The sequence below is a fragment of the Tripterygium wilfordii genome, chromosome 13 (assembly GCF_013401445.1).
Source record: "Tripterygium wilfordii isolate XIE 37 chromosome 13, ASM1340144v1, whole genome shotgun sequence".
Taxonomy (NCBI): Eukaryota; Viridiplantae; Streptophyta; class Magnoliopsida; order Celastrales; family Celastraceae; genus Tripterygium; species Tripterygium wilfordii.
In genome coordinates this window covers 318,665-344,277 of record NC_052244.1, presented here as the reverse complement: position 1 = coordinate 344,277, position 25,613 = coordinate 318,665, and the positions used below count along the sequence as shown (strand labels likewise).

The 25,613-nt window shown below is 37.6% G+C and overlaps 3 protein-coding genes across 5 annotated transcripts; 2 read left to right on the top strand and 1 right to left on the bottom strand.

The window, feature by feature from the left end:
- Positions 1-509: 509 nt before the first annotated feature.
- Positions 510-6,220, bottom strand: LOC120013637 (oxysterol-binding protein-related protein 3C-like). Of its 2 annotated transcripts, XM_038865518.1 has the most exons (10): positions 6,039-6,220; positions 5,695-5,788; positions 4,315-4,431; positions 4,084-4,156; positions 3,854-3,972; positions 3,504-3,625; positions 2,659-2,835; positions 2,258-2,402; positions 1,298-1,476; positions 510-1,008 (listed from the first exon to the last, which is right to left on the bottom strand). In XM_038865518.1, the coding sequence occupies exons 1-10, from the start codon at positions 6,122-6,124 to the stop codon at positions 756-758; spliced, it is 1,365 nt and encodes a 454-aa protein (XP_038721446.1). In that variant the 5' UTR covers positions 6,125-6,220; the 3' UTR covers positions 510-755. The 2 variants fall into 2 exon arrangements, with proteins under 2 accessions (XP_038721446.1, XP_038721447.1); XM_038865519.1 differs by lacking the exon at positions 6,039-6,220 and having other exon boundaries at positions 5,676-5,773.
- Positions 6,221-8,815: 2,595 nt separating this feature from the next.
- Positions 8,816-18,283, top strand: LOC120012904 (ribonuclease II, chloroplastic/mitochondrial). Of its 2 annotated transcripts, XM_038864463.1 has the most exons (16): positions 8,816-9,201; positions 9,886-10,045; positions 10,527-10,640; positions 10,734-10,811; positions 10,880-11,011; positions 11,877-12,098; positions 12,341-12,523; positions 13,252-13,314; positions 13,420-13,526; positions 13,608-13,757; positions 14,176-14,335; positions 14,764-15,159; positions 15,537-15,761; positions 16,425-16,686; positions 16,788-16,982; positions 17,804-18,283. In XM_038864463.1, the coding sequence occupies exons 1-14, from the start codon at positions 8,951-8,953 to the stop codon at positions 16,542-16,544; spliced, it is 2,361 nt and encodes a 786-aa protein (XP_038720391.1). In that variant the 5' UTR covers positions 8,816-8,950; the 3' UTR covers positions 16,545-16,686; positions 16,788-16,982; positions 17,804-18,283. The 2 variants fall into 2 exon arrangements, with proteins under 2 accessions (XP_038720391.1, XP_038720390.1); XM_038864462.1 differs by lacking the exon at positions 17,804-18,283 and having other exon boundaries at positions 16,788-17,062.
- On the top strand, positions 17,043-24,442 carry LOC120013797 (expansin-A6-like). Its single transcript, XM_038865731.1, has 8 exons — positions 17,043-17,113; positions 18,220-18,295; positions 19,292-19,364; positions 19,536-19,613; positions 20,062-20,163; positions 22,622-22,840; positions 22,995-23,313; positions 23,873-24,442. Exons 1-8 carry the CDS (start codon positions 17,043-17,045, stop codon positions 24,180-24,182), a joined length of 1,248 nt encoding a protein of 415 aa, XP_038721659.1. The 3' UTR covers positions 24,183-24,442.
- Positions 24,443-25,613: the final 1,171 nt, after the last annotated feature.

The window sequence follows — 25,613 nt, the reverse complement described above, 5'->3', positions numbered from 1 at the left end:
TATTTAATTGTCTCCAATGAAAGAGAGCCCTAGTCCACCGACTCAATGGTTGTTTAGGTCAACGAAAGCTTATGCCATCATCCCTCTCTTCATTTACTTTGCTATTAGTGTTTTTAATAGACAAATACATTAAATACAGATGCACTTAGTATGTGCCTGTCTGTGAGTGTGACAATGATAGGCATAAACACATAAATTGTTGCTTTCGGTGATTACTGACAAACAACCAAACGAGTATTGCTTTTCATATATCTTTATTCTTGTTTGCATTTAGTAAGAGAAAAAATTCTTCAGTTTATACATTCTCTTATTCGGAAAAAATTATGTCACCCCAAAGGCTTATACATTCTACTGTCTGCAGTTCGACGGTAAGAAGAATTATCAAATTTCAAAATCCATCTTCAACAAATAAACTCTCAGAGAGAATAAACTTCGATTTAATTATACTGAGCATAGATTAAAGAAAAAATCAATGGACAAGCGACATCTTAAAATGGTACCAAATGCCATAAGGAGAGAAAAAGGTCACACGAGAATATATATATATGAGAGACAGCAAAAGTGAATACATGGACAAAAGTGTCGAAAAACATCACCAAACAACATAGTGATTATGAAATAGTATCACTGAAAATCTTAAAATATGTAAAAACAAATTAATATCAGAAAATCAAAGAAGTTATGATTGACTAGCAACAACTATAGGAGCAAACTACAATAAAAAAGGAATTACAAGCTAAAAATGTGAGAAACCTTTAACTGGAAGTCCCAGTTTCATACTGCCAGGGGTTGAATTCCACTGATGAGACGTCAATCTCTTTCGAGGTGCTAGTGCTGGAGCTATCTATGGCAGCCCGATGTTCATTATATTTGCCATTGTACTCACACACTTCCAAGTCACCCCAGGGAGTAGGATGGATTTCACTGGTTATGTCGAACCATTTTGGAGTAAATTGATCCCCATTAGCCCCCCGTTTCCTCTTCTCAGCTCTTTGTTGCTCTTCCAGCCTAATAAAAGACAGCACGGGTTAGCTCCTCTTTCATACCCAACTGATCATCAACTAAACAATGTCCACAAATTCAAGAAAAATTAGCATGCACAAGGCTGCATCCTGTGAAATACAAGGCATATTTTACCATGAAAGATCATTTTCTTTCTCGTCTGATGCAATGCGTGACTTTCTTGCCATTCACTAATCCTAGTTTCAAATGGTTTTGGGCCTTTTGGCTTAACAAAAAAAAAGTCTCTCACACATGATCCCCTCAGGGAGGGAGAGAGGGAGGGACGGAGAGAGACCTGCTCTTTTCTGAACCAGCTTTTGAGAGGTCACCCTTCTCAAGGGCATATCTATCAGGACGTAAACGAGAATCTGATGCCAATAAGCCTTTGGGAGCAGTTTCAAAGCTGTTTATCTTGTGTGCAAAATGAGTGTACTGGAATTTGTCATTTTTCGGAGCTTCTGCAACTCTCCAAACCTGCCGAATATAAGAAACATAACGATATATGATGATTTACTTCAAGATCAAAGTTTTACTCATTGCAGCACACAAATATGTACTAGTTACATTCCCAAAAGTCTAAATAAAACCATACATTCAAAGTCATGACAAAAATCATAATTTTGCTCATTATTAAGACAACAGTAGTATCTCCGAGATTAATCATTCCCCAGATGAAGATTCCTAATTGAAGATGGGTCATATATACATATATGTCTGAATCTAATGGGGAACAAGTATTGAGGAACAGTCGTTTAACTGAACCACATTTGCTCTTATCATATGATCGGATGATGACCCCTTACCCCGCCAAAATAAAAGAATCAGTCCTCAGTCCTTCAAAAACGTAACTAATTTTCCATATATTAAAGAATTACGGTCCTTTTCTAGTTTTCACACGCACAAACATAGTCATTTGTCAAGAAGAACAAGAAAGGGTTCGTGTTGAACACACAGCTCAGAGAAATCATCCCATACCCTAGAGGAAATGTCGTTTTTAAAGAATTTAATATCCACATCTAAAAAGCCCCGTGAATACCTTTTCTAAATCATAAGATCAATAAGCATTAAATGACCAGTATTACCAAAGAGACAAAATATGCATCCTAAGCAGGCGGTGAGGAACATAAGTGGCTAATCTCTTTCAGTTATGTGCCTAGAAGTCCATCTAAACATATACATAATACACCCAAAAATAAATACAGGGTAGTCCTGCATTGCATGACGGTAAAAGATAGAAACAGTTAAAAACACAAACCTCTTTTAGTTCAGTGCCTGGAAGTGGTTCACCTTCTGTATCACAGTTTTGATAATGCAGCGACTCATTCCACTTCCCAGTTATCAGTATCTTGGGCTCCTCAGCAGCATTATACACGTACCCATCAACTTCATACCGACCAGCTCTGCAAATGCAAACAGGGCACTATTCATTGCTAAAGGACAAAAGACAACTAGTGCACCTTGATTTGTAAGCCACAATTAATATTTCCATTGTGTAAATATATTTTCGAACTTAGAAACAGCCTCCCAGTAGATAAAAATACAGATGTATAAATTGGCCAGTGTGTGAACCACTCCACACAAAGAGGTATCATATTATACAAAGAAGTTATAACAGCAGAAAAAGTCAATACAGTTCAAAGGAGGAGGTAATCATACCCAAACCAGCCACAAGGTTGAAAATATAGCACAACTTTGTCTCCTGTGGTCAAATTAGTCATGATCATCTCTCCTGGTGAATCAATCCAAGTGCGTCCAAAGATTAAGTTGCTAACTTTTGTGAGAGGCGGCACCAAATCAAGAACAACACCATCCCTTTTGAGGGTCACACGTGTCCTGCATACAATTGCAAAATTAATAAATATACAATTTCAAAAAGTTTCTTCCACACAAATAGAAGAATCTAACTAGACAAGTTATGTTAACAGCATGTTTTACTTATTAGATCTTATTGTTGCAACTCTTTACGCACTTGCAAAATCATCATATGATTCCAAAATGGAAAATAGGACATGATAGCTTGTTAGCCATGTGGAGGTATGATTCCAAAAGGGTCCAACCTAGAGGACACAAGTTCAAATTCGGAAACAACCTCTCCACATATTATGTGAGGATAAAGTCTATGTACATCCTATTTGTCCTTGACCCCCTGCCCGCCCACTGTGGGAGCATCGTGCACAGGAGTTGTTTACCTATGTTAGACATAGGAACAAGGGAAGGTGAAGAGATTATGATTTGATTAAAATAAAGGAGTAAGATTGGAGACCAGACTTCTTATTTAGAGACATATCTGGCAACAAGTATCACTATAGTAGTGCTGCTATTACTAACCAGCAAGTCCTAGAACACTTTTCATATCTTACATTGCTGCATTTAAAAATTATCATGCAAACAAAGAATAATATTATTTGATGGCAATATTGTACAATAAACGATAATCTAATTACTTTAGCTCCAAGTTCAGCATGACAGGATTAAGAAACAAGAAATCATTGATTTATTACCTTCCAAGTGGATATATCTCAACTGAGTTCCCCAAAAACTTAGTTCGCACCTTTGAAGTTAAATCGTAAGTGAAATGCTCATTTTCAGCATGTGCAGCACCAATTGGAGGGTGATGACTAACCTGGAAGGATAAATATATTGCAAAGGTTATAAATATCGACCATTACTAAACTTAAACACAAGGCAGGAAGAAACACAAATGGTAACAGACTGCTCTTAAAAAAAAGTTCAAGATACACATGTGCCAATATTGGAAAATTATAACTTTTTTCTTGTCTCATTTCATCCAACAGCATCAAGAAATGAGAAATAGAAGGCGATGCCAAAAATTTGAAGCTCTATAAATCACCTGTTCTGCTAAAAATGTAACACCACCGTGATTGACCATTTCATAGGTCTCGCCGAGAATCGGATTAAATGGCTTCCAGGTTCGTTGGATGGCATAGTATAAAGATATAGCCCATGATGCTGCAAGAAGATATTGTGAGTACAGTAACAACAAATGCTTACATATACACAAACACAGATGCAAACCACCACCAACCAAAAACAAAGAGAGAGAAGCTACAGAGTACTCACAAGAATATACTAATCGCATGTATGGATCCTCACATTTATCTGCCAGATCCAGCAAATGGGAGTATTCCATAATCTGGGAACAAAAAACAAGCTTTATAGTGGAACGGCAATTTCAAAAATACAAAAGCAAATATACAACAGCTTTTTATGTCTTCTTCTGCTGGCCAAAGAAACAGCCATTAAAACAGGAATTATATCAATCAAAATCCAGTTCCTTGAAAATAAACAAACCTCTGCCATTTTCTGTAGCATTGACATTGGCTCAAAGATAATCACAGGTAGGGTCACCATTGATGTAATATCTGATCCTATGTACTTTTGCATCATCTTCCAGTAACTATCCTGGTCCTGTAAAAAACAAGCTCAAAGTTTAGTTATGAAAAACACATCAGAAAACAAATTTAGTAATATTGCTCCAGCCTCTCGCATAATAATTTAATGTATTTTTCAGTCATTTAATAAAACTTATAAAAGGCATCTTCTGCTAGCTATGAACTTCATTTTTACTTGCATCCACAAAACCTGGATTTCTAGCAAATCATTTCTTTCATGCGCGATGGCCAAGAGATCAACCACCCATTTCTTTGCTTTGCACTTAATGCAGATAACCAAGATACTAAGATAGTTTTTGTAGTCTAACTTATAATCATAAGTGCCAACCCTTCTACATGGGGTGGACCTACAGAACAATATCCCCCTCCAGCACATGTGGAGGGGTTCCTGAGTGCCTTCTCAGCTTTGCCTGTCTGTCAACACCACATACTAGGAAGATATGTTCATGGAGACCCGATATCTCTACTAGACCTTCCAAATCCTTCATCTCCCCACTTGCCCCAATTGATAGAGCCATCAACGGAAGCTTCTCAATATCTTGAAATGTTCAAGAAATATGTAACCAATGTGGAATCTCCAACCGTAGGTGTTTACACAATGAGTCTTGGCAAATTCAACAACACATTAAGTTCCATGTAAGATTCCTAAAGATATCATATAGAATACTAGATTAAGCAACAGATTTTATTGCTACAACACTTATCACCTTAACAACAGTGAATGAATTACTAGTTACAACAGCGTATATGAATAAAATTTTAATATAAGTAATTGTGTGTCACATCCTCGGGCAAGCCAATGGCCCAGTGGTAAAGTTGGTTCACCACATCCAAGGGGAAACACTTTCAAATCCTGGAAAAAACTTCTTCAAAAGAGAGTAAGGCTACATACATCTTTCTCATCCCCATCCTTCCTCTACAAGGAGAGCCTTGAGTACGATAGTTGTTTAACCTTTGTAACCAATTGTCTGACACATCCTTCGTGTGAAATTCATTTAGTAGCTCAGCCATTCTTGGTATTTTTTTCCTATGATATCATTTCAATTACCTTATGAATAAAATTTTATGAATTCTTAGCACATCGTCTATGAGAGTGTTTGTATTACTTAGTATGCCGACAGTTGCAAGTTATATGGCACTGAGATACATGACAAGTTCGTAGCCTTAAATTGTTGCATCTAAACCCTTGGACTCAAATTCCAGTACCCCAATCCATCATAATAATGGGTCGCTTATACATAGTTTCAAAGTTAAGCATAACTTATGTCAAGTAATGAACCTCCTGTTTCCATCTTCCTCTCTTTGCTTCCTCTTCAGCATCTTCCGTGCCTCCTTCTGGATTAACAACTTCCAGACCTTCATAACCCAGTAAACTGTCAAATGAATACTCCAAATTAGTTACTAAATCAGATTGTTCTGTTCAAGATCATAGGCTAGGTGATCAACTAAGAGAACATTGAAATCATAGCTAGATACGCTGTAATATGCTCACAGTTAAGTTAAACAAAACATAGCAACAAAAAATGGAAAAAAAATCCAGATCCTGCGCAAGTTGCAACGCCCGAACCTTCTGCAAACTGAAACCGTGAAAATTAAGAAGAGCACGAAGGAGATCTGAATTACCCGTTCACAGATTTGGTGAAGTTCGAAAAGGTCGAAGCGATCGACGAGAAGAAACCACCGCCTTGCTTGGGATCGTTAGGAGCCATGTCTGCTGAAACAAACCCTCGAAGCCTGTAAAATGAATCTCCCGACGAGCAAGAAGCCAAGACGTAGAGAGAGCGATAAATAAAGGGCCAAAGGGGTTAGTTTTAATTTTTATTTAAAAAAATTCTATTTATTTATAATCCAAGATTCCAAATACAATTAAAAAGGGTAAACAACAGCGAAGATGAGAAGAAAGGATGCCTCCAAGTGGTGTCCCGTGTCCCGTCTCTATTCAATTTTTTGGAAAATTAAAAAATTAAATTATACATCTTAAGATTGGAACTTAAGAGTGTGTTTGGATTTAGGGATTTGGAGGGGAGGGAAGAGAAGGGAAATGGAGTTTCCTTCCAATTCCCTTGTTTGGATAGTTTATAAAAAATTGAGTGGAGGGATTTGAGGGGATTTGGGAGGAAGATTTCATTAAATTTTTGTCAAAATTCTTTCCTCCCAAAATGGAGTCATTTGGAGGGAAGAGATTACTAATTAAGTTACTTATAAGTTTAAAACCTATTTTACCCTTGGACATAACACTTAAACATAAAAAATAAGGATAAACTAGTAAATTAAACTACTTTTCTTTCCTTTCTTTTTTTATCAATCCAAACATGAGAGAGAGAAATGTATTTTCCCTTTCATTCTCTTCCCTTCTCTTCCTTCCCTTTCCCTTCCCTTCCCTTCCCTTCCCTTCCCTTCCCCCCAAATCTCTCAATCCAAACACACTCTAAAACATTTAACAAATCAAAGTTACTTTTATGTTACATTTATCAACTAATTAAAATATTATCTTTATATATCATCTATTATATTTTTAACACAATTAAATGATTTTAGTTTTATTTAATGGGTATTGATTTTAAATTTTATATTATACACTTCTATAGTTTAAAATTGTTTAATTTTATACTTTATTTTATAAAATCTTAGAATCTTAAGATTTTATCAACATTTATAACTAGATGATCATATTATGGCTTTAGGGTTTAGGGTCTTTAGGGTTTAGGGTTTAGGGCCTTCAGGGTTTTGAAGATTATGATTTACGAGTATAGGGTCATATTTAACTTAAGGTTTAGGGTCCTATGTTTTTATCAAGATAATTTCAATTGACTTAGGAATAGAGACTAAAGAGTTATATGTAACTTAGGGTTTAGCATAAGTTTTTATCAACATTTATTAAATCTAATTAAGAGTATGATAAATATTATGTTTAGGGACTTAGGGTTTAGGTGTTACTTTGATTTTAATAATAATATCAAATTAATATATGTTTAGACAAATAAATATGTTTCTATATTATGTTATATATATATATATATATATGAACATCTATAGCGGGGCAGGGCGGGGCGGGTTGGAAGGCATACCCGTCCCCTCCTCACCCGATAGTGAGTTGATATTTTTTGCCCCGTCCCCGCCCTATACAAGCCTCGGGTCAAGGAAAATCCACGCGGGGCGAGGCGGGGATAAATTGTCATCCCTATATCAGGGGATCTTATGTCACACGTTTATGGTGTGCGTTGATTTTGCATACGAAGATTCTAAATAGACAACTGGCTAGGGATATAGGCTACCATTAAAATATGTTAAATAATTAGTTAAAGTATCTTAAATCATTAATTAAAATATGTTTTGAATGTTTTGGTGTTTATAATGTTGAAATATAATTGATTTAAAAAAAATTAAACTCTAAGCCCTGAAAACTAAAAAAGTTAACCTTAAATACTAGTTATTAACTCCTAAATTTTAATGTCATTTTCCAACATTGACATGGCTTTGGGGGAGAATTGTATTTACAATTGATTATAATTTCACCTCTAAAACTCTGTTAAATTATCATTTTTTAAATGATTTATTAGGATTTAGTGTTCAAGATTTAAAATTTAGAGTTTAAGGTTTAAGGTTTATGAAACTTCTTAGCGATATCTCAGTTGGTTTTCTATTCAGACTTAGGGAGTATGATGCCTGAGGTCGTGAGCTAGAAACAATTAACTAGGATATTTTCGTGGAATCATGGTTTAGTGAGTTTGTCCCACTTTTTTGGATCCCTACTTGCATAAGGTTCGCCCCAGTCTTACATGTCACCAGGGTGGTGCGAACTGTTCTAACGACCCAATGTTTACGCCCACTCAGCTGTCTAAAAGGGCATGGACTGAGTGGTTTCTCAATCACCAAAAAAAGTTTAAGGAACCACTTGGGGATATCCTAGTCGGTGAATTTCTCTGGGGCCAAACAGGATGGACTTAGAGATCCAGAGTTCGATTTTCACTGGGAGCAATACTCTTATCTTATGATTATACGATGTGCTTTGGCCTAACTTACCTCGTCATCATGTGAGAAATTTATGTGCGCGTGAACCTGAAGGGTCGAGTTTAGACCCATATAAGATGTCCAAAGGACAAACATGTGTCCTTTTCGGTTGAAAAAAAGTGAAGGGCTTAACGTTTAATCAGAAATGTATTGTTAATCTCTCTTAGAACAAGAATCCCCTAACCAATTAACAAAGGATTAAAATTTGACTCGCATCAAGGCTTACAAGCGGTTCAAGCCCAACAAAGGAACTATCCGTCTATCACCAACAAACGGGCCTAATGCCGAGCAGGCCCATACAACGGTCCAATCAGTAAATTGCAATAGCCATTCCCTTAAAAAAAGTGCGATTCTGTAAATTGGCGCAAATAAATTCTTCTCACAGCGTTATCTATCACCAACAAGTACAACAATCGAGAGCACTCTCAACTTCGGTTCACATTTCAGTCTCGCGGCCAAAAATCCTCGCTCCTCGCACTTCCCGCACTACATGAAACTTCCAGTTATATTTCAGTAGAACAACGATGGCGATTCGCGTCGTTGGCGGCTGCTCCATCCTTCGCTCTGCCTCAGCTCCTCCTCTATTTGCGTTTCGATGTAGTGTTCACCGATCTCAATTCCCGCTCTGGGTAAAATTAGGGATTCATTTCCCGGTGTTTCGGTGTGAGGCACAGTTTATTAGCCGCCGTCGTGTTCAGAGCTGCTCGTTTCACAGCCTCCTTGATTGCGTCCTGGAGGAGCTTGCCTTGAGCAAACGCAAGAGAGTTTACGCGAAGTATGTATTCTTGTTGCTCTTTACGTTTTTCCTCTCGGATAATTCAGGTTTGTTGGTTAAAAACTATTTAATGGTCTGCAGCGTGAATTTAAAATATGATGCAGTTTACTGGTTTACTATCGCGCAAGCATCAGTATATGCGTCAACTGTGAGTAACAAATTCCAAAAGCTAGCTTAACCAGAACTAATATTAGCTGCGATGATAAGCAAACAACACGCCGAGGCATGGAAAAGTTTATTCGCCCCTGAACGAATTCTAGAATTGTTATGTTTACTTTAGCTTGGTTGCAAAAGCAAGTAGTGAAATGCTGAATAAAGAATGCAAGTGCGCTCTTCTTGCCTGGAGCTTGAGTTAAGGGACAACTTCAAGTACTGGGGTTTCCTGTAACTAAAATAATGAGAAATGTCAGAGATAAGAGAAAAGCCAAGCTCAACTTTAGTTTTTAGCTTTAGACTAGTTTTCAATGTCGTTTTCGAGCTATTATGTTTCAATGGTATAGTATCAATTGGTGGTAGTCATATGATGTCAAAGTTAATCACATCTGCACTCTCTATTCTGTTTTTAGTGGTAACGCTTTGATTGGGAAGATGTTATATGTGAGTTTGCAAATAATGTGTCAGAATACACTGGTATTTGTTGGCAAGTTGACTGAGGTTCTATACTGATAATTATTGGCATTGCAGGGCAGGGATAACAAGTGGTGGAGAGCTTCTTGAAGATAAGCTTGTAAACCGACCTCTAGAAAAGGGGCTGCTGTTGGAGTTCAAGAAGGATTCTGATAGGGAATTACTGGCAGTTGCGCATAGACCTGATGGCAAGAAGAATTGGATGGTGTTTGATCAGGTTTAGTTGAAACACTAGTGCAGCACCCTGAATAGGTTGCTAGGTGTTGTAACACATTTTTTCTTTCAATATATGCATTGCATAAGCTATCGTATCTCGGTAGTTCTAACATGTGGCCTAGAGTTGCAGGGGTGCAACCTAGAGGTCACGTGTTCAATTCTTGGAAACAACCTCTCCACATAATATGTGGGGATAAGGTATGCGTAAATATTGTTTGTACAACCCTGCCCACTATTGGAGCCTTGTAACGTATCTCGGTAGTTCTAACATGTGGCCTAGAGTTGCAAGGGTGCAACCTAGAGGTCACGTGTTCAATTCTTGGAAACAACTTCTCCACATAATATGTGGGGGTAAGGTATGCGTAAATATTGTTTGTACAACCCCGTCCACTATTGGAGCCTTGTACAAGGGTTTTGTTTACTTTGTTACTTGCGAACATGTGGCCTAGTTGTTTACCTTTTTTATGGTGTTCTTATGACAGAATGGTGTCACAACTTCAATTAAACCACAGCAGATTACCTTTATTGTCCCCGGAGTTGAAAATTTTGACCACACTGAGATTTCCGACTTCTTAAAGAAAGCTCATGATAACTTGGTTGGTCTCTGTTGCATATTGAATTGTAGTGACAAGAATATGTTTTTGCTTGGTGAAATGTTGTGTACATATTAGTTTATTGTTTCCATGCAGGACCCAACGCTGCTCGAGTTTGCATGGTTCGAGCTTCTTGAAAAGAAGCAGTCAGTGACAACGGAAGAATTAGCAGAGGTACTGTCTTTCCAGAGTGTGACAACAATTATACTATTTCTCCTATAACGACCAAGTTTACAGTGCAGATGATTTTTGGTGGTTCAGAGCCTCTTGAGAGCTATTGCGCCCATCTCTTGCTGTCAAAAGATGAAATATATTTCACTGTGCGAGAGGCAAAAGGTTCTCGCTCTATTTATGGGCCTCGATCAGCTGCACAGGTCCACAGATTTGTTAATATTTTTCTGATGACATCATCTTTGTGTTCCTAGTTTGGGGATGCATCTGCCTAGATCATGTCATTATTGTTGGGAGATATTTTCTTTTCTTTCACTACCATCTGAAAAGCTTGAATTAAAGGATTTGTCCACTTTGCAGCAAATTTCTTCCTGCATTTTTGTGATATAGGCGTTTACTTGAAACTTACCAAGGCAAACATTGTCCCTAGAATGTATTTCTGATTGCATTTTGGAAAGGAGAAGGAAATAAACTTCTAATTCTGTTCTTTGCCCAGTTAGATTGACTGCTTGCTTCATGTCTTCATTGTTTATATCTTGCTAAAACTAACCACTCTATAGTCTATACATCTAATGAGGCTGTATGCTAATTTTTAGAACTATTTCATGCATTGTGTTGGTAGCTAACATTGTCTCAATGCAACCATATAGTTGCAACAAACCACATCTGCGATCGACCATCTTACATGATGATACACTATCATTTCTCGTAATGCAACTGCCAGTCATAATATACAACTGCTCAAATCAATAAGTATGCTTTTAGCGTCCAGAACATACTACAAAAGTAAATGATTATAATAAACTGTAAAGTATACTTACAATTAGTGAAAGATTAGGATTATAATAAACTGTAAAGTATACATACAATTAGTGAAAGATTAGGTCAATTTGTATTGAAAAATAGATGATTTTTTGACTTAATTTGGTCACTTAACATTTTCCAAAGCGAGACGATTTGGTTCTTTTTGCAAGTATACTGAATGAGTTGTCGTTTAGGAAAACGATAATGACTATATATGTGATTCTATCTTCATTAAATAAGTTCTACTATTTTTATTGTGAATAGGTGGAAGAGCTTTTACGGAGGAAGCTAGTCAAGGATGCTGCAGAGAAAGAACTTCAGGAATTTATACAGTTATTGACATCTGCGAAGGCAATGCCTTTACGAGCTAAACCTCCTAAATCTTCTTGGATGACTGAAGATAAAGTGCGATGCAGAATTGAGTCGCTCGAAGCATATGCTATTGATGCATGCAAAAATGATGAGCAAAAGAAAACTGCTGGGATGGTAGGTTATATCACTTCCTGAACTATCTTTAGAACAATGAAATTCATTCATTAGATGTCCTAATTGCACGACAGATTAACTCCAAACTATCACATTGTAATTCTAAGATTCTACTTTGACGAATAGATTTCATGATACTTTTCTTTAATGTCAACGGCTATCCTTGGGATTCATATAATAACTGCATAGTGCATAATAAATTGATGTTGTACCCATTATGATACGTTTATTCTTCTTAGCAGATCCTTAAGGCAATGGGAATGGCAAAAACAGCATCCTCTGCAATAAACCTCCTCATAGATATTGGGTATTTCCCTGTACATGTCAATCTTGATCTGCTAAAGCTCGACATTCATACAGATCATTCGGATGAGACAATATCAACTGCTGAAAGTCTTTTGTCAGACTCATCTGACCCTGACAAGGTATGTTTGCTTCCTGTCCAAAAGAAATCTGGAATCCAACTTTTTTGGTGCATCAAGATATTCTGAATACAACTTGTAGTGCTGGAATCTAGAAAGCCTACTGCGTGTCAGATGCATTAGTTCTATGACTAACACACACCGTGTGATGAAATCTCCTTCTATTGAACTATAAGAGACTGAGCCACACGTCATATGGACTACTGCATCAAGTACTGCTATGAGGTTATACATGATAATCATCATCGCCATACGCCATTAAAGCCTTATTTCTGAATGTTTGGGGGGAGGTTACACAAATCTGTCAGAGAATTGATCTAAAAACCCTATATGGGTTATCCAAATATTTATTCTAGTCTAAAGCTACACCCCATTAATCGCATGGTGTCTCTGTTTTCTTTTTAGCACTTTTATCTATTCATCTCTTGGCCTCTCTCTTGTATTTTGATTAACTGCTTCTTAAATTTTTGCAGTTTTCAGACATTAGCACCAACCTTATAGGTTGTACATGCTCAAACCATCTTTAATGGTTTTTTCTCACGTTATCTTTAATCAGAGATGCCCTTCGCATCGATTGAATGTTCTTGTTTGTTATTCCATCATTCATTGCGGCCAAAGATCCTTGTAATGAATGCTTCTAACACTATAAAATTTATTGGAAAAAAAAGAGTAATGATTTGATATTACGTCTTTCCATATTTATTCAAATGTTTTTTTTTTTTTTTTTAAAGATTGACAGGAAGGATCTTACTCACTTGAAGGTTTATGCCATTGATGTTGACGAGGCTGATGAGGTAAAAGCACGTAAAATTTATCTCTCTAATTGCATTGTTTAGAGAGCCATTAGTGCCTCTGGATGGTTTGTTTCACGTGAAATTGCTACTTGAAATATTCTGTAGCTTGATGATGCCCTGAGCGCAGCAAGGTTACAAGATGGTCGAATCAAAGTATGGATACATGTTGCAGATGCAGCAAGATACGTTCAACCTAGGAGCTCATTGGACAGGTGCCTTTAGGGATTCAGTAGTATGTACTAGTAAACACCTTTTTTCCATCTTTATCACTTTTACTATTTTATGATTTGTAGGGAGGCAATGAAAAGAGGAACTTCTGTTTTCTTGCCGACAGCTACTTATGCTATGTTTCCCGAGAAGCTTGCCATGGAGGGAATGAGTTTGAAACAAGGAGAGGTTTGCAATGCTGTTACTGTATCTGTTGTGCTGCATTCTGATGGCAGGTAAACTAAATTTGTTGTATCTTTTTTGCAAGAAATTTAGCCCATGCATGCGAATGTTTTTCATGAATATGTTTGGCATGCTATTATCTCTTGAACAAAAATCCTCACCTAGGGTCCTTGATGATATGTAATGGGCTTTATATATGCTAGTGGTATGTTGTGCTTGGATCTCTTCTGATTATTGGATGGATACCTTCTATTTCTCAAGGGCTTCAATATAAATCAGCTGTGTTTCTGAGTTCATTAGACAAACAAGAGTTTACTTAAAGGGAAATTTGTCTTTTTAGAACTGCATTCAGAATATAGCCATGGCTGAGAATATGTTGGATTTTGAGACTGATGCAGGCATTCGTAAAAAGGCTTTTGAAGATAAAATTTATCAATTAAAACCTTGTTTTGGCCTATTTTGGTGTGATAGCATTGCAGAATACTCGGTGGAAAACTCAATCATTAAACCAACCTACATGTTGACATATGAGAGTGCATCTGAGCTGCTTTATCTGAACCTGGAAGAAGAGGTTGAACTAAAAATTCTTTCTGAGGCTGCAACTCTTCGACTACAATGGCGTCGTCAACAGGTTAGCTTTCATCTTATTAGATCAACTTAGATTTTTTAAAGGTATACAGAATTGTTTACTTTAGAATTTGAGACCTGGTTTGTTCATGGCGATCTGTGTAGATAAAAAGTAGATGAACAAATAAAAAAAAAAAGGAAGCAACTGGTGATGGCCTCTAGCAAATTGTATTTTTCATGGTTTTCAGATGAGACTGGTGATTTATGATGGAAAATGTGTTTTTGTCTTGGTGACATGATAAGAGCAGTGTGAATGAATAACTAGCAAAAACATGCGTTAACCTTAGACATACCCCTAGCCACTGTGTATTCAGTATTATTGATTGTAATAAGTAACCAATATCGGAAGTAACAGGGTTTCTATTTTCATCCTATTGGTTCGTTGTTGTGGAAGACAGTCTCTTTTCCTTGAATGACTTGTAAAATTTTCAGGGTGCAGTTGACACAACTACGATAGAAACTCGCATCAAGGTTTCTAATCCAGAGGACCCAGAGCCATCAATCAATTTATACGTTGAAAACCAGGCAGACCCTGCAATGCGACTTGTCTCTGAGATGATGATTCTCTGCGGGGAAGTTATAGCCACTTATGGCTCTTATAACAACATTCCTTTACCCTTTAGAGGACAGCCCCAATCAAATATTGATGTATCTGCCTTTGCGCATCTCCCAGAAGGACCTATTAGGAGCTATGCTATTGTTAGGAATATGCGTGCTGCTGAAATGGATTTCCGTAAGCCTATTCGCCATGGGGTTTTGGGACTTCCTGGTTATGTTCAGTTTACATCTCCTATCCGTAGATATATGGATATTCTTGCTCATTATCAGGTGAGTTGATTGCCTTCACATCTGCTGAACAGGCATAGATTAATTTAAGTGCAAATGTCATTGAATCATTTATTGGAAGTCTTGCACTCTTTGCTGAATTTGGTGGTTCCTACGTAGAAGCTAAAACCATACCTAGCTGAGCATCTAGGCTTGCCAGGATTTGGTCTGGATTTCTTATGTCTTTGATACAGGAGAAGAGGCAAGAAACAAATGCTTGCATTTTGCACTTGGCAAAATTATTACCTATTGTTGTGATCTCTCTGTTTCTGCATCTAGTTGTATTCATTGCTAGTTGGCTTGCTTATTATACTAGTATCATTTTCAGTATTTGTTAATTTTTCATTGGCCTGCGTGTATATTGTGACTAATGCATACAGGTGAAAGCATTTCTCAGAGGTGAGTCACCTCCTTTCTCAGCTGGTCAACTGGAAGGGATCGCGTCAATTATAAACATGCAAACTAGACTAGTTAGGAGGCTATGCAACAGCAGTCTTCGGTATTGGATAATAGAATACCTAAGAAGGCAACCAAAGGAAAAAAGATTTCAAGCGTTAGTTCTTAGATTCATCAAAGATCGGATTGCTGCCTTGTTGTTGGTTGAGGTAAGCATTTTATTACTATATGCGGATTTATTTGGCAGCTCTTTATAGAATTTATAGTGCTGTTTGCGAGGGATTGCATTATATTCAGCCATCATGAGGTCATATTTTTATTATCAGGATAATCAAAGTCATGATGAGCATCTATACCTTGATTTTTGATAAGAAGATATGTAAATTAGATTATTAAAGATGTTAACTGCCTAAAGGACATTATAAATTTATAAGCCGTAAGTCAGTCCTAGCTTCATTTCTTTATAGTTACAATTGAAAGTGAAAACAGAGAAGTAAATTTTAAGTTACATTTCCTAGTTCCATGTTTATGCTCCTGTTAATCCAGAGTTGTATTGCCTCTGCCTCTCAAGTCTGTTGATCTGTCTTTGAGTGAATGCTTGTAGATGAAGTGTTGTTTCTGAAGCTGCCCCAATCCAGGTCAAACAAAGTAAGGAGGATAATGATGGAAGAATAAAATTTAAAACATCACAAGTAAACTTTTTGGTGATAATTGTTAAACTGCATAGCACAAACGAAGCATTTTTATTACAGGTGCTAAAATTACAGTTGCTTTAGGATTAACTTCTTTTTTGTGGATACAGAATCAACTGCATTAACTTCTTTAAATAGTATTTCATTGAAAAGTAACGAGTCCAACAACTAATGTTGCAGGTAGGACTACAAGCGTCTGCTTGGGTGTCTGTGGGAACACAGATAGGAGATGAAGTGCAAGTACAGGTGGAGGAAGCCCTTCCTAGGGATGATGTTCTCTCTCTCAAGGAGGTTCTATAATGACACAAACTGAGTCTTTCAGTAGTAGAATTTTTAGAAAGATTCACTCCTTTTCACAATCTTTGAATGGGCAACCAAGTAACCCCAAAATAAATCTTCCTTGGGTTCTCTGTTGAATGACTAGATGTTCCTTAACTGGAAGGTAATCCATTGTTTTAAGGCAATGATCTTTTTGGTTTATATAAACTGACTACACAAATTTCTCTACTGAAAGTAAAACTTCATGGATATGAAATTTTGCAGAGGTTACTGCTCCAGCTGTGTTTTGTCATGAACATATCACTTGACATATTTGCTCTAGACCAACAGTGTTGGGCAAAGCTTAAATCTAGTCAGCAGAGGTTGCTTAAGGGCTTGCTCTCACGTTCACTTGATTTACAGCGTCCACGACCAAGCAACTGAGATCAGTTAGTATTTGACGGGGTAGAGAATGCATTGGTAAGTGCTCTTACATCATAATTTTGTTATCTGAAATTTACGGTGGTTTAATGCATATGAATGTCTAGCCTTCTCTGGTATATGATTTTGTCTTTCAAGTTTATGCTTGTTTTCATACAAAGGTTTAAATCTTGATGAACCTTAGTTGCACCCCATTATTTACTGAGTACACCACATTCTAAATAAATCTCAGTTAAAATTAAAACAATTATGAGTTCACCCCATTTTCTTCTTTTTCTTCATTTTGCCACCTGCACCCCGAAGCTCCGATGAGCACCTCCTTCCAAACCCAGTAGAAGATGAACCATAGATCTGCAAGAAAATATCCGATCCAAACCCATATGTGGAGGAGGAGATCTCTCGGTGATGAACCAGTAGAAGTTGAACCAGAGATCTCTTCGCAGCTTCCACTTTTCCTTGCTGTCCTTACTGTCTTTGTCTCAAAGAGTGAAAAAGGATCACCATTCTTCTCCATCTCTCGCTGTATCCAATAATATTTGATTGGATTTTCGCTTTCCGACGACGAAATCGCCCAAAAATCACAAGAGAGAAGCTTTGCAAAAAAGAGAGAGGAGAGAAACGAAGGAGAAAGAGAGATAGTGGAGGAAAATGGTAGGGTCAGGTGGGGGTGTGTATAGATGAGGGTTTTTTGTGATTTTTGGGGTGTACTTAGCAAAAGTTGGGGTGCAACTAAGGTTCATCTAAATCTTTTGTATGTTAAATGGTGCATTTCCTATTACGTGCCACTAATTGTCCGTTTTGGATTGTCTGATTCCCGTGGATACATTGGGTCCGCACTGCTTTGGTCCTCCCAAATCCAGCTACTATATGCTGAAACCACAAAATCACTGGGTCAAAGTCCAGTTACTAAGGGGTCAAAACCCAACTCACTAAGCTTGAGAAAATGCATTGTTAGTTAGTAAGTGGGTGGGCTTGGCTTATTAACCCATTGGTTGGACAAGTCCCAACCGACGTGGCGACGTAGGACTTCTTCTGTGTCATAACACATGTTTACCGTTTAATGATCCCAACCCTTCCCGGCTGTACCCCTTCTCCCTTCTTCAAGAAGTGAAAAGTTGTTCGGGGTCACTGGGGGGTGGTCCCATGCCCCTTCCCCACGAACCCTCTTTACAGTTTTATGAAATTTAAAGCTTAGAATTATGTTTTCCAGCAACATCCAACAAGATAGAGGGGAGTAGATATGGTTGGTGTTTAATTAAAACTTCACGATTTTTAGAGACTCATGTTATGAATCTTGTGGGCTATTAAATTCTCAATTGATTCACGAGATTTTGCGAAAATTTTACTTGAAGGTGCATCAAAATTGAAAATTTTTGGCGAGTTTAACAAGGTTTAGTCTTTCTGAAGGCAACACGTCCTTATTTGTGTATCGTTTCTCAGTCGTATTCGTTCACCAAATTATTGTAGTGACATTGAATGGCTGTTAAAAAACTATGCCCCAACGCTGTGAGTCTTAAAAGCATCTCGGTCGTTTTGGTTTTGAGCATCGAGAAAAAGATAGATAATTGAGTGGCTGAGATGGTTGATTCTCAAATAGGGCTTAGCAGCTACTGATACATAGGAAGAGACTAAAGCTTACTATATATGAATAATGAATATATCTATTTATACACACAAGCAAAGCATGTGCAATCCGGCTAGGTTTTGGCTTGTGAACTTTAATCAGCAACTCATCTCCAATTGCGTGCGCAAAAATGTCAAAAAGTCTCTTTAAAATTTTATTCCTTTGCACGAACTTATTAACGATCAAATCTTAGAACTTTGTATATCTAGAAATTGAAGTCACACGTATGTCATATGCATTCAAGGCATCATGTCCGTTGAACTCGTGAAAATGATATATTCATACGTATACGTTTAGAAATCACATACAACTTCCCGAATTAAAACCCACTTAAACGTCTACCAGAAATATTGATAGCATAAAATTGAACAAATGATGTGATTTTAATCATAAACATAACTGAAATTGGAATGTGGCTTGTTTGGTTGTCCTTAAATTTTGGCGACAGACGTCGGGGTAGATCACATGGATGCAGAAAACTTGATACACCAAAGACTTCTCTTTTGTCCACTTGATAAGGTTACAACTCACGTGGATGTATTCATTTGCTCGTATCGACCCCATGCACCTTTGCTTCTATTTCCTTGACATCTTTTATCATCCTTTCTCATCCAAATTTGGAACCACGTCGAGTTATCTAGTAAACTCCCACATCAAAGTTCGTATACGTATTGAAGATATTGGAATGCAACCATTAAACAATAAATGATTTATTGTGTGCAAGGACGGTGTTAGGACTTGTAAAAAAGTCCCACATCGTTTTGGTGTAAATCAAGTCAACAATGTGACTTATAATTGTGAGTCAAAGCTTAAACACTTTAGACGTCGTTTGAAAGACAAAATCACGTAGGGCTTGGGCCCAAAATGTGGACAATACCTGAGGTGAATTAGACCAAAACTCTCACTAGACACTAAAACAAGGTACTTAAGTGTACGATTCCATGTATAAGTATTTGTTTTATATGCAGCACCAATATATGTATTTTATTACAGGGGAAGGGGATGGGAGAGGTTTGAACTCGAGACCTCTATGGGATACCAAATATGTGAGTGTTATCTGAGTTACTCATATGGATCTTAGCTGGTTAGGTTGTCGGCTTACGTGAGTGTTATCTGAGCTACTCATGATTCTCACAGGAGCAATATATTATATTAAAACATACGGAGTATAGAAAGTCAAATTTTGAATATGTAAACTATTAAGCAAATAAATAAGGGAGATCAGAAGTAAATAAGTGGGAACAAATGCACGTTATGATATTCTCTAAATTTAGTTTAGATGAGTAGTAATTATTTAATTATGTTGGTAATCTGTAAATCACCGACAGCCTAAATATAGGTTTTCTTTATTAGCTTATTAAAAGGACCAATTCTTTCGTCTTCGTATCAATTGGTACGGAACAAATTTTATCTTCTAGCCCCTACAAACAAGCCGAATTGCGTAAATGAGCAGAAAGAAACAAAAAGCCCCATGATTTAGCTATTTTATTGCAGTGCCCATGAATGATCCTCAAGACAAAGAAGAGTCATCAACTAAAGATAATCATCACGAGACACCATGTGAATTCTGGATCCCTAGACGTACGATTGTACACCGTACACATGCAAAAAAAGACCAACATTGATGACGAAACTAATTAAATTTAACTAATACTAATGGTTATGCATGAGAGCAACACAAACCGACTGAGCTTTAACTGATCCATATATTTTATTTTAGCGCATTAAAAGTTATCTCGTCATTACGTGAAAAAATTTTGTGCACGTGAGTCTGATGGTCCGAGTTTAGACTCATGGCCATATCATATGTTCAAACAACTAGGCTCTAAATAAACAACTTTCTCCCCTCTAACATGTTCGTCTCTATTTGACATTGCAAGTTTATAACACAAATTTTATTAGAGAGTTGTGGTCGGCAGTCAAAAGTCGTGATTGAGGAGCAAGTTTGGATAAGAGGAAAGGAGATGATAAGTGTGATCTCACATGGCAATCAGCCAATCAGACGTGGAAATAAAATTAGATGGGCCGGGTTTGGTCAAATATTTGGTGGCATGTTCACATGTCTCAATGGGGGTGCATGCATGAGATCCATGGGAAATACACTAATGACGTGGCGGATTCTTCATATCTGGTTGCCCGGTGAGTGGGACACTACTCGGCTTTTATAGATCTTACGTGTGCTCTTAAGATTTCAACTACAATCTCCCACCACCGTCAATATTAATGAACAAACCCCAACATGATCGAATTCATCACAATTATTCCAAACTTGATTAACAGGGTATTGGATTGGCACAAGATTTGACTAATTTTTGACCCAGTTTATCTCCTGATTATCTGTGAGAAACACACATAATTCAGTTAGGAAATAAACAGAGGCAATAAGTGAAGGCACATGGTGGGGTTTTTAGAAAGTGGCTAGAATTTGGAGGCAGGGAGAAGCAACCAAACCCAATAATTGGCCTCACATGTGTGAGTTTTGGGCCTTTCTATATATCCTTCGGCCTTTTCTTTTCTCTAGACTAGCGCTTCATTCGGACAGCTTCGAATGAGTAATTGTGACTATACTGAACTGAAACGGCACCGTTTATATATTTTATTTATTTATGGAAGGAAATTAATGAGTCATTAAATGATTTTCATGGAAAAGAGAGGGAGGCAGTTAGGGATTGTTGGGAAAGAGACCAAAGCTAGTGGGCATCTGAGCCTGAATCCCTGCCTGATCTTCGTAGCATCGTTACAGGGCGAGAGCGAGGCTCGACGCTCGAGAGAACCTTTAAGTTGGTCCCATCCTACGGTTACAGTCTCCAATCGCTACATACTTAACCATTACTGCCAAATGCGGACTTATCCTCCGTTGCGCACTAATTTGAAATTTCCCCCAACTTATCCTCTCCTTTTGGGTGTCAACATCATCGTTCCAGGCATTCATCCCAAAATTATCGTATAGGCTATCAAAAAGTATATAGTGTTTTTTGTCTAATTATCCCAAATATTGAGATGGATGTAAGTCATTCATGTGAAATTGTGTGCATCTACCTCACCGTTCGAGATAATTGAAAAAAAAAAAACTCTGAGATGTGTAAGAGTGTTGCTGATTTATGGTAAGAAGGTTTAATTTTAATGTAACTGAAAAAAGCAAAAGAGGGGGAGAAAAGAAAAAGGGCAGAGAACAAGTGGGTTTGTGAGTAATAACGACCATTGATCGAGACACTGCTCGGATTACAGAGAAAAAGTGATCGTTATTGGGCTTTTCAATCATCTACATCATGGAAGGGATTATAAATTAGCCGCACCAAAAGAGAATAAGAAAATTAAAATGAAGAGATAAAATGAAACATTTGCATGTAGTTGTTTTTATATTCTTTTAAGCTGTTTGATGGTTGGAATTTAAACTCATATAAAACAGTATTTATAATACAAACTTATATGATGCCAACTACTTACTATAAATTGACACTTTTTGAACGAATTTAGTTTTTCTATCACATCCAATTATAAAACTAATTGTCTATGTTGACTAGTTACATCAACAAAGAATATATCAATAGAACATGCACCACAAACACGAAGTCTAAATTTCAATAGGGAGTGAAATCTCAAAATTTATGGGTGTAAAAGAAAGAAAGAAAGATAGGGAACATTTACAAAGCAAAACACACAAGGAGTCAGCTTCTGAAGAAAAAAAAAATACTTGAAATGATTCCACAATGATGCTTTCTAGATAAGTCAATTAAGCATATATAATAATTTGAAGCCTAAAACCAAAGCTGAAATGCCCTCTAATCCTTAATTAACTTGCATGTGCATATTCTCATTGGTTGAAGGAAGGCCACGTGTGAACCACATGTATACCAACTGCGAAGAAAAGGAAAAACAAAACAAAAATAGATTTTATTTATAATTTAAGAAAAGTTTTTTTTTTAAAAAAAGAGATCTAAAATGGAGAAAGAGAGAGTGCCAAACAGAGCATTAATTTTTTTTAAAAAAAAAACAACAGAGCATTAATTACAAAAATAGTAATTTACAAAGGCTGCCACTGCTTGTGCATAAGTACCCCCCTGCCTCCTTCTCTTTTGCTCACCAATACAGCGACGCTCGCACTCTCTCTATCTCTCTCTCGCAATGGCGTCTGTTGGTGTGCTCTGCTTTGTGTCCCTGGTCTCACTTTTTGCGGCGGCGAATGCCAGAATCCCCGGAGTTTACACCGGAGGGCCATGGCAGGGTGCCCACGCCACTTTCTACGGTGGCAGTGACGCCTCTGGAACTATGGGTACTCTTCTTGCACTGTTTCCCTGATTTAACTTTCTATTAACTTGTTAAATAAATCACTCCCATTAAACTCCTCATCTACATTTTCCGCTTCATTACTCTGTTTCTTCCCTGTTCAGTGTTTGATTTTTTGTGATCTGTCTCTGCTTGTGTAGGTGGTGCCTGTGGGTATGGGAATCTTTACAGCCAAGGCTACGGAGTGAACACTGCCGCTCTCAGCACTGCTCTCTTCAACAACGGACTCAGCTGCGGTGCGTGTTTTGAGATGAAGTGCACAGACGATCCCAGATGGTGCAACCCTGGTAACCCCTCCATCTTAATCACTGCGACAAACTTCTGCCCTCCCAACTTCGCTCAACCTAGTGACAACGGTGGCTGGTGCAACCCTCCTCGTCCCCACTTTGACCTCGCCATGCCCATGTTTCTCAAGATCGCCCAGTACCGTGCAGGAATCGTCCCTGTTTCTCACCGCCGGTGAGTCATTCAACTCTGCCTACTCTGTCTCAATCGTGTTTGTAACTTTGTGTTGTTTGCATAAGCTTGATACGATGTCGTTTCAAACAGTGAACAACGTTGAATTTTAGGCTTCTTAAAAAATAATTATAAAATACGAATATTTGGGGAAGGAAACAAGGGGCCTCCAGGCTTATGTCACCTGCCCTAAAAGATCGAAGGGAAAACCCTCTTGAAGGTCACTTTTGGTTGTCCACTAGGAGTAATATGCCCTCACTAAAGAAATCTTAAGTGCTGCATTTCGAATTTTCGAGGCAACTTTGGCTAAGGCTGTCAAGGGCGGCCTAGTAATTTAGGGCTCTTAAATTTCCCGGAAATTCAGTGGCAAGGTCACGCCTCACAAAATCCGGGAAAAAGTTCACGCCGTCCAACGCGTATGTTGGGTTATCCATCAATCCGAAAAGCATTTTACTTTACCAATTCATCTTTGAACTTCTTTTACCTATTAATTTTTGCAGTCAAATAGCGGTAATTATTTCCCTGTCTCTGAATATTCACTGTTCTTTTTTGGCGGATTTAGGGTTCCGTGCCGGAAGCAAGGCGGTATCAGATTCACCATTAACGGTTTCCGTTACTTCAACCTGGTTTTGGTCTCCAACGTAGCTGGTGCAGGTGATATCGTGCGCTTGAGCATCAAAGGATCAAATACCGAATGGTTGCCTATGAGCCGCAACTGGGGCCAAAACTGGCAATCCAACGCTGTTCTTGTGGGGCAGTCTCTGTCCTTTCGAGTGACAGGCAGTGACGGACGAACCTCCACTTCCCGCAACATCGCACCTCCTAATTGGCACTTCGGTCAGACTTTCTCGGGAAAGAACTTCCGCGTCTGATTTTTCCATTCGCACTTTATTTTGCGTTTTTTCTTTAAGAAACTTTATTATAGTTGAACTGTTTAAGTTTTTCCGCCTTCGATTTTTCCTCTTTTTCTCGGGAAAATTCGAAGTGGTGAAAGGGATGATAATAGTAGGAATCTTAAAAGAGTAGGAACTTGTGTAATAGTGCTGAAGTGGCTGTAAGGTAGCCCGCAGCTCTTCATTATGTTTTGCCATTCCACTATATTTTTTATCTAAAAATAATATATTTTGTGCTAGAATTTCTCTTCTATGCTTTGATTTTGCAATTTGCAATTTGCAATAGCAGGGGTGTGAGGTGAAATAATATATGTTTTGACAGTGAAGAGAAAGTCTTTGTCAGTTAATGCAATTGATCATGGCAAGTCCTTGGTCAGATGGGTTGTCATATGATTCGTACATTGCAATAATAATGAGTCACTTCAAACATCACACATTTCTTGAAGAGACTGGTCGTCTTCAGCCAGAAATTTGTGTTCCAGGAATCAAGTTGTTTGGACTACACGAAAATTTTGAGACCATTTTTAGATCTGTAAACAATAGGAATAGTGTTCATATTCACCCATTATTGCCAGTATAGCAAATTACAAGTAGACCCGTCCAGTTGTCTGTTTAGGAACGCCCATGTGATTTCTCAACTGGCAGACTCAGTAGTTGTTCTCTGTTTATTTTCTTTTCTTTTAGTGGCATGATTCATATCAACTCTTAGTTGACACAAAAAAAAAAAACAAAACATTGGGATCCGTAAGATAGCTGCAAAAATACTAAAAATTTTAATGTTTTTTGTCCCAATATTCGTAAGACTTATGAGATCGTACGCGTTCATCTCAACATTTGGGATAGTTAAGACAAAAAATATCAACATTTGGGATAGTTAAGACAAAAAATATTGGGATCTTTAAGACTGCTATGTTTTGGATGCCCACATTGAAATTCCTTTCCTTTTGTGCCGCATCACTTGCACATATATCTCCTCGGCCAGAACAATAGGCTTTTCTTGCTTTGCTAAAGCAGCGGACGTTTACTCTGAAGGTTCAAAAGACAAAACCCTTGGAAAGTTATTCTTATGTTATCATGATTTTATATACATGCCTGGAAGTGACATTTATATTCACAAATGGCTTGTTGAGGGTTTTCTAAGGACAAATGACACTGGAATTTGAATATATGCCATGAAAAATATCAGTTTTCGGTTTGAACAGTGTATGTAAAGTGCAAAAAGCAAATACAAGAAGCGATTCTTTTGTTCTGTGGTGGTAACAACAATTTGCAATGAATCCATGGTCAGTTGACATTTATCTAAGATTCCATTCAAAATATTTAACTAAATATGGAAGAGAAAAAGGCAGCTACCCAATTACCCATTTGGAACCAAATTGGATGGAATGGCTCCATTGGGCCCTTTGGCCT

What these genes read in the sequence shown, in the direction of transcription:
- LOC120013637 (XM_038865518.1), bottom strand. Translation starts at nt 6,124, where the DNA reads ATGGCTCCTAACGATCCCAAGCAAGGCGGTGGTTTCTTCTCGTCGATC. An exon ending in GAGGAAGATGGAAACAGGAG is followed by an intron (nt 4,432 to 5,694) that starts GTTCATTACTTG and finishes TGTTTTTTACAG; the next exon opens with GACCAGGATAGTTACTGGAA. An exon ending in TGCTACAGAAAATGGCAGAG is followed by an intron (nt 4,157 to 4,314) that starts GTTTGTTTATTT and finishes TTTTGTTCCCAG; the next exon opens with ATTATGGAATACTCCCATTT.
- LOC120012904 (XM_038864463.1), top strand. Translation starts at nt 8,951, where the DNA reads ATGGCGATTCGCGTCGTTGGCGGCTGCTCCATCCTTCGCTCTGCCTCA. An exon ending in CCTAGGAGCTCATTGGACAG is followed by an intron (nt 13,527 to 13,607) that starts GTGCCTTTAGGG and finishes TATGATTTGTAG; the next exon opens with GGAGGCAATGAAAAGAGGAA. An exon ending in TACAATGGCGTCGTCAACAG is followed by an intron (nt 14,336 to 14,763) that starts GTTAGCTTTCAT and finishes TAAAATTTTCAG; the next exon opens with GGTGCAGTTGACACAACTAC.
- LOC120013797 (XM_038865731.1), top strand. Translation starts at nt 17,043, where the DNA reads ATGTCTAGCCTTCTCTGGTATATGATTTTGTCTTTCAAGTTTATGCTT. An exon ending in TGACGCCTCTGGAACTATGG is followed by an intron (nt 22,841 to 22,994) that starts GTACTCTTCTTG and finishes CTGCTTGTGTAG; the next exon opens with GTGGTGCCTGTGGGTATGGG. An exon ending in GTCCCTGTTTCTCACCGCCG is followed by an intron (nt 23,314 to 23,872) that starts GTGAGTCATTCA and finishes TGGCGGATTTAG; the next exon opens with GGTTCCGTGCCGGAAGCAAG.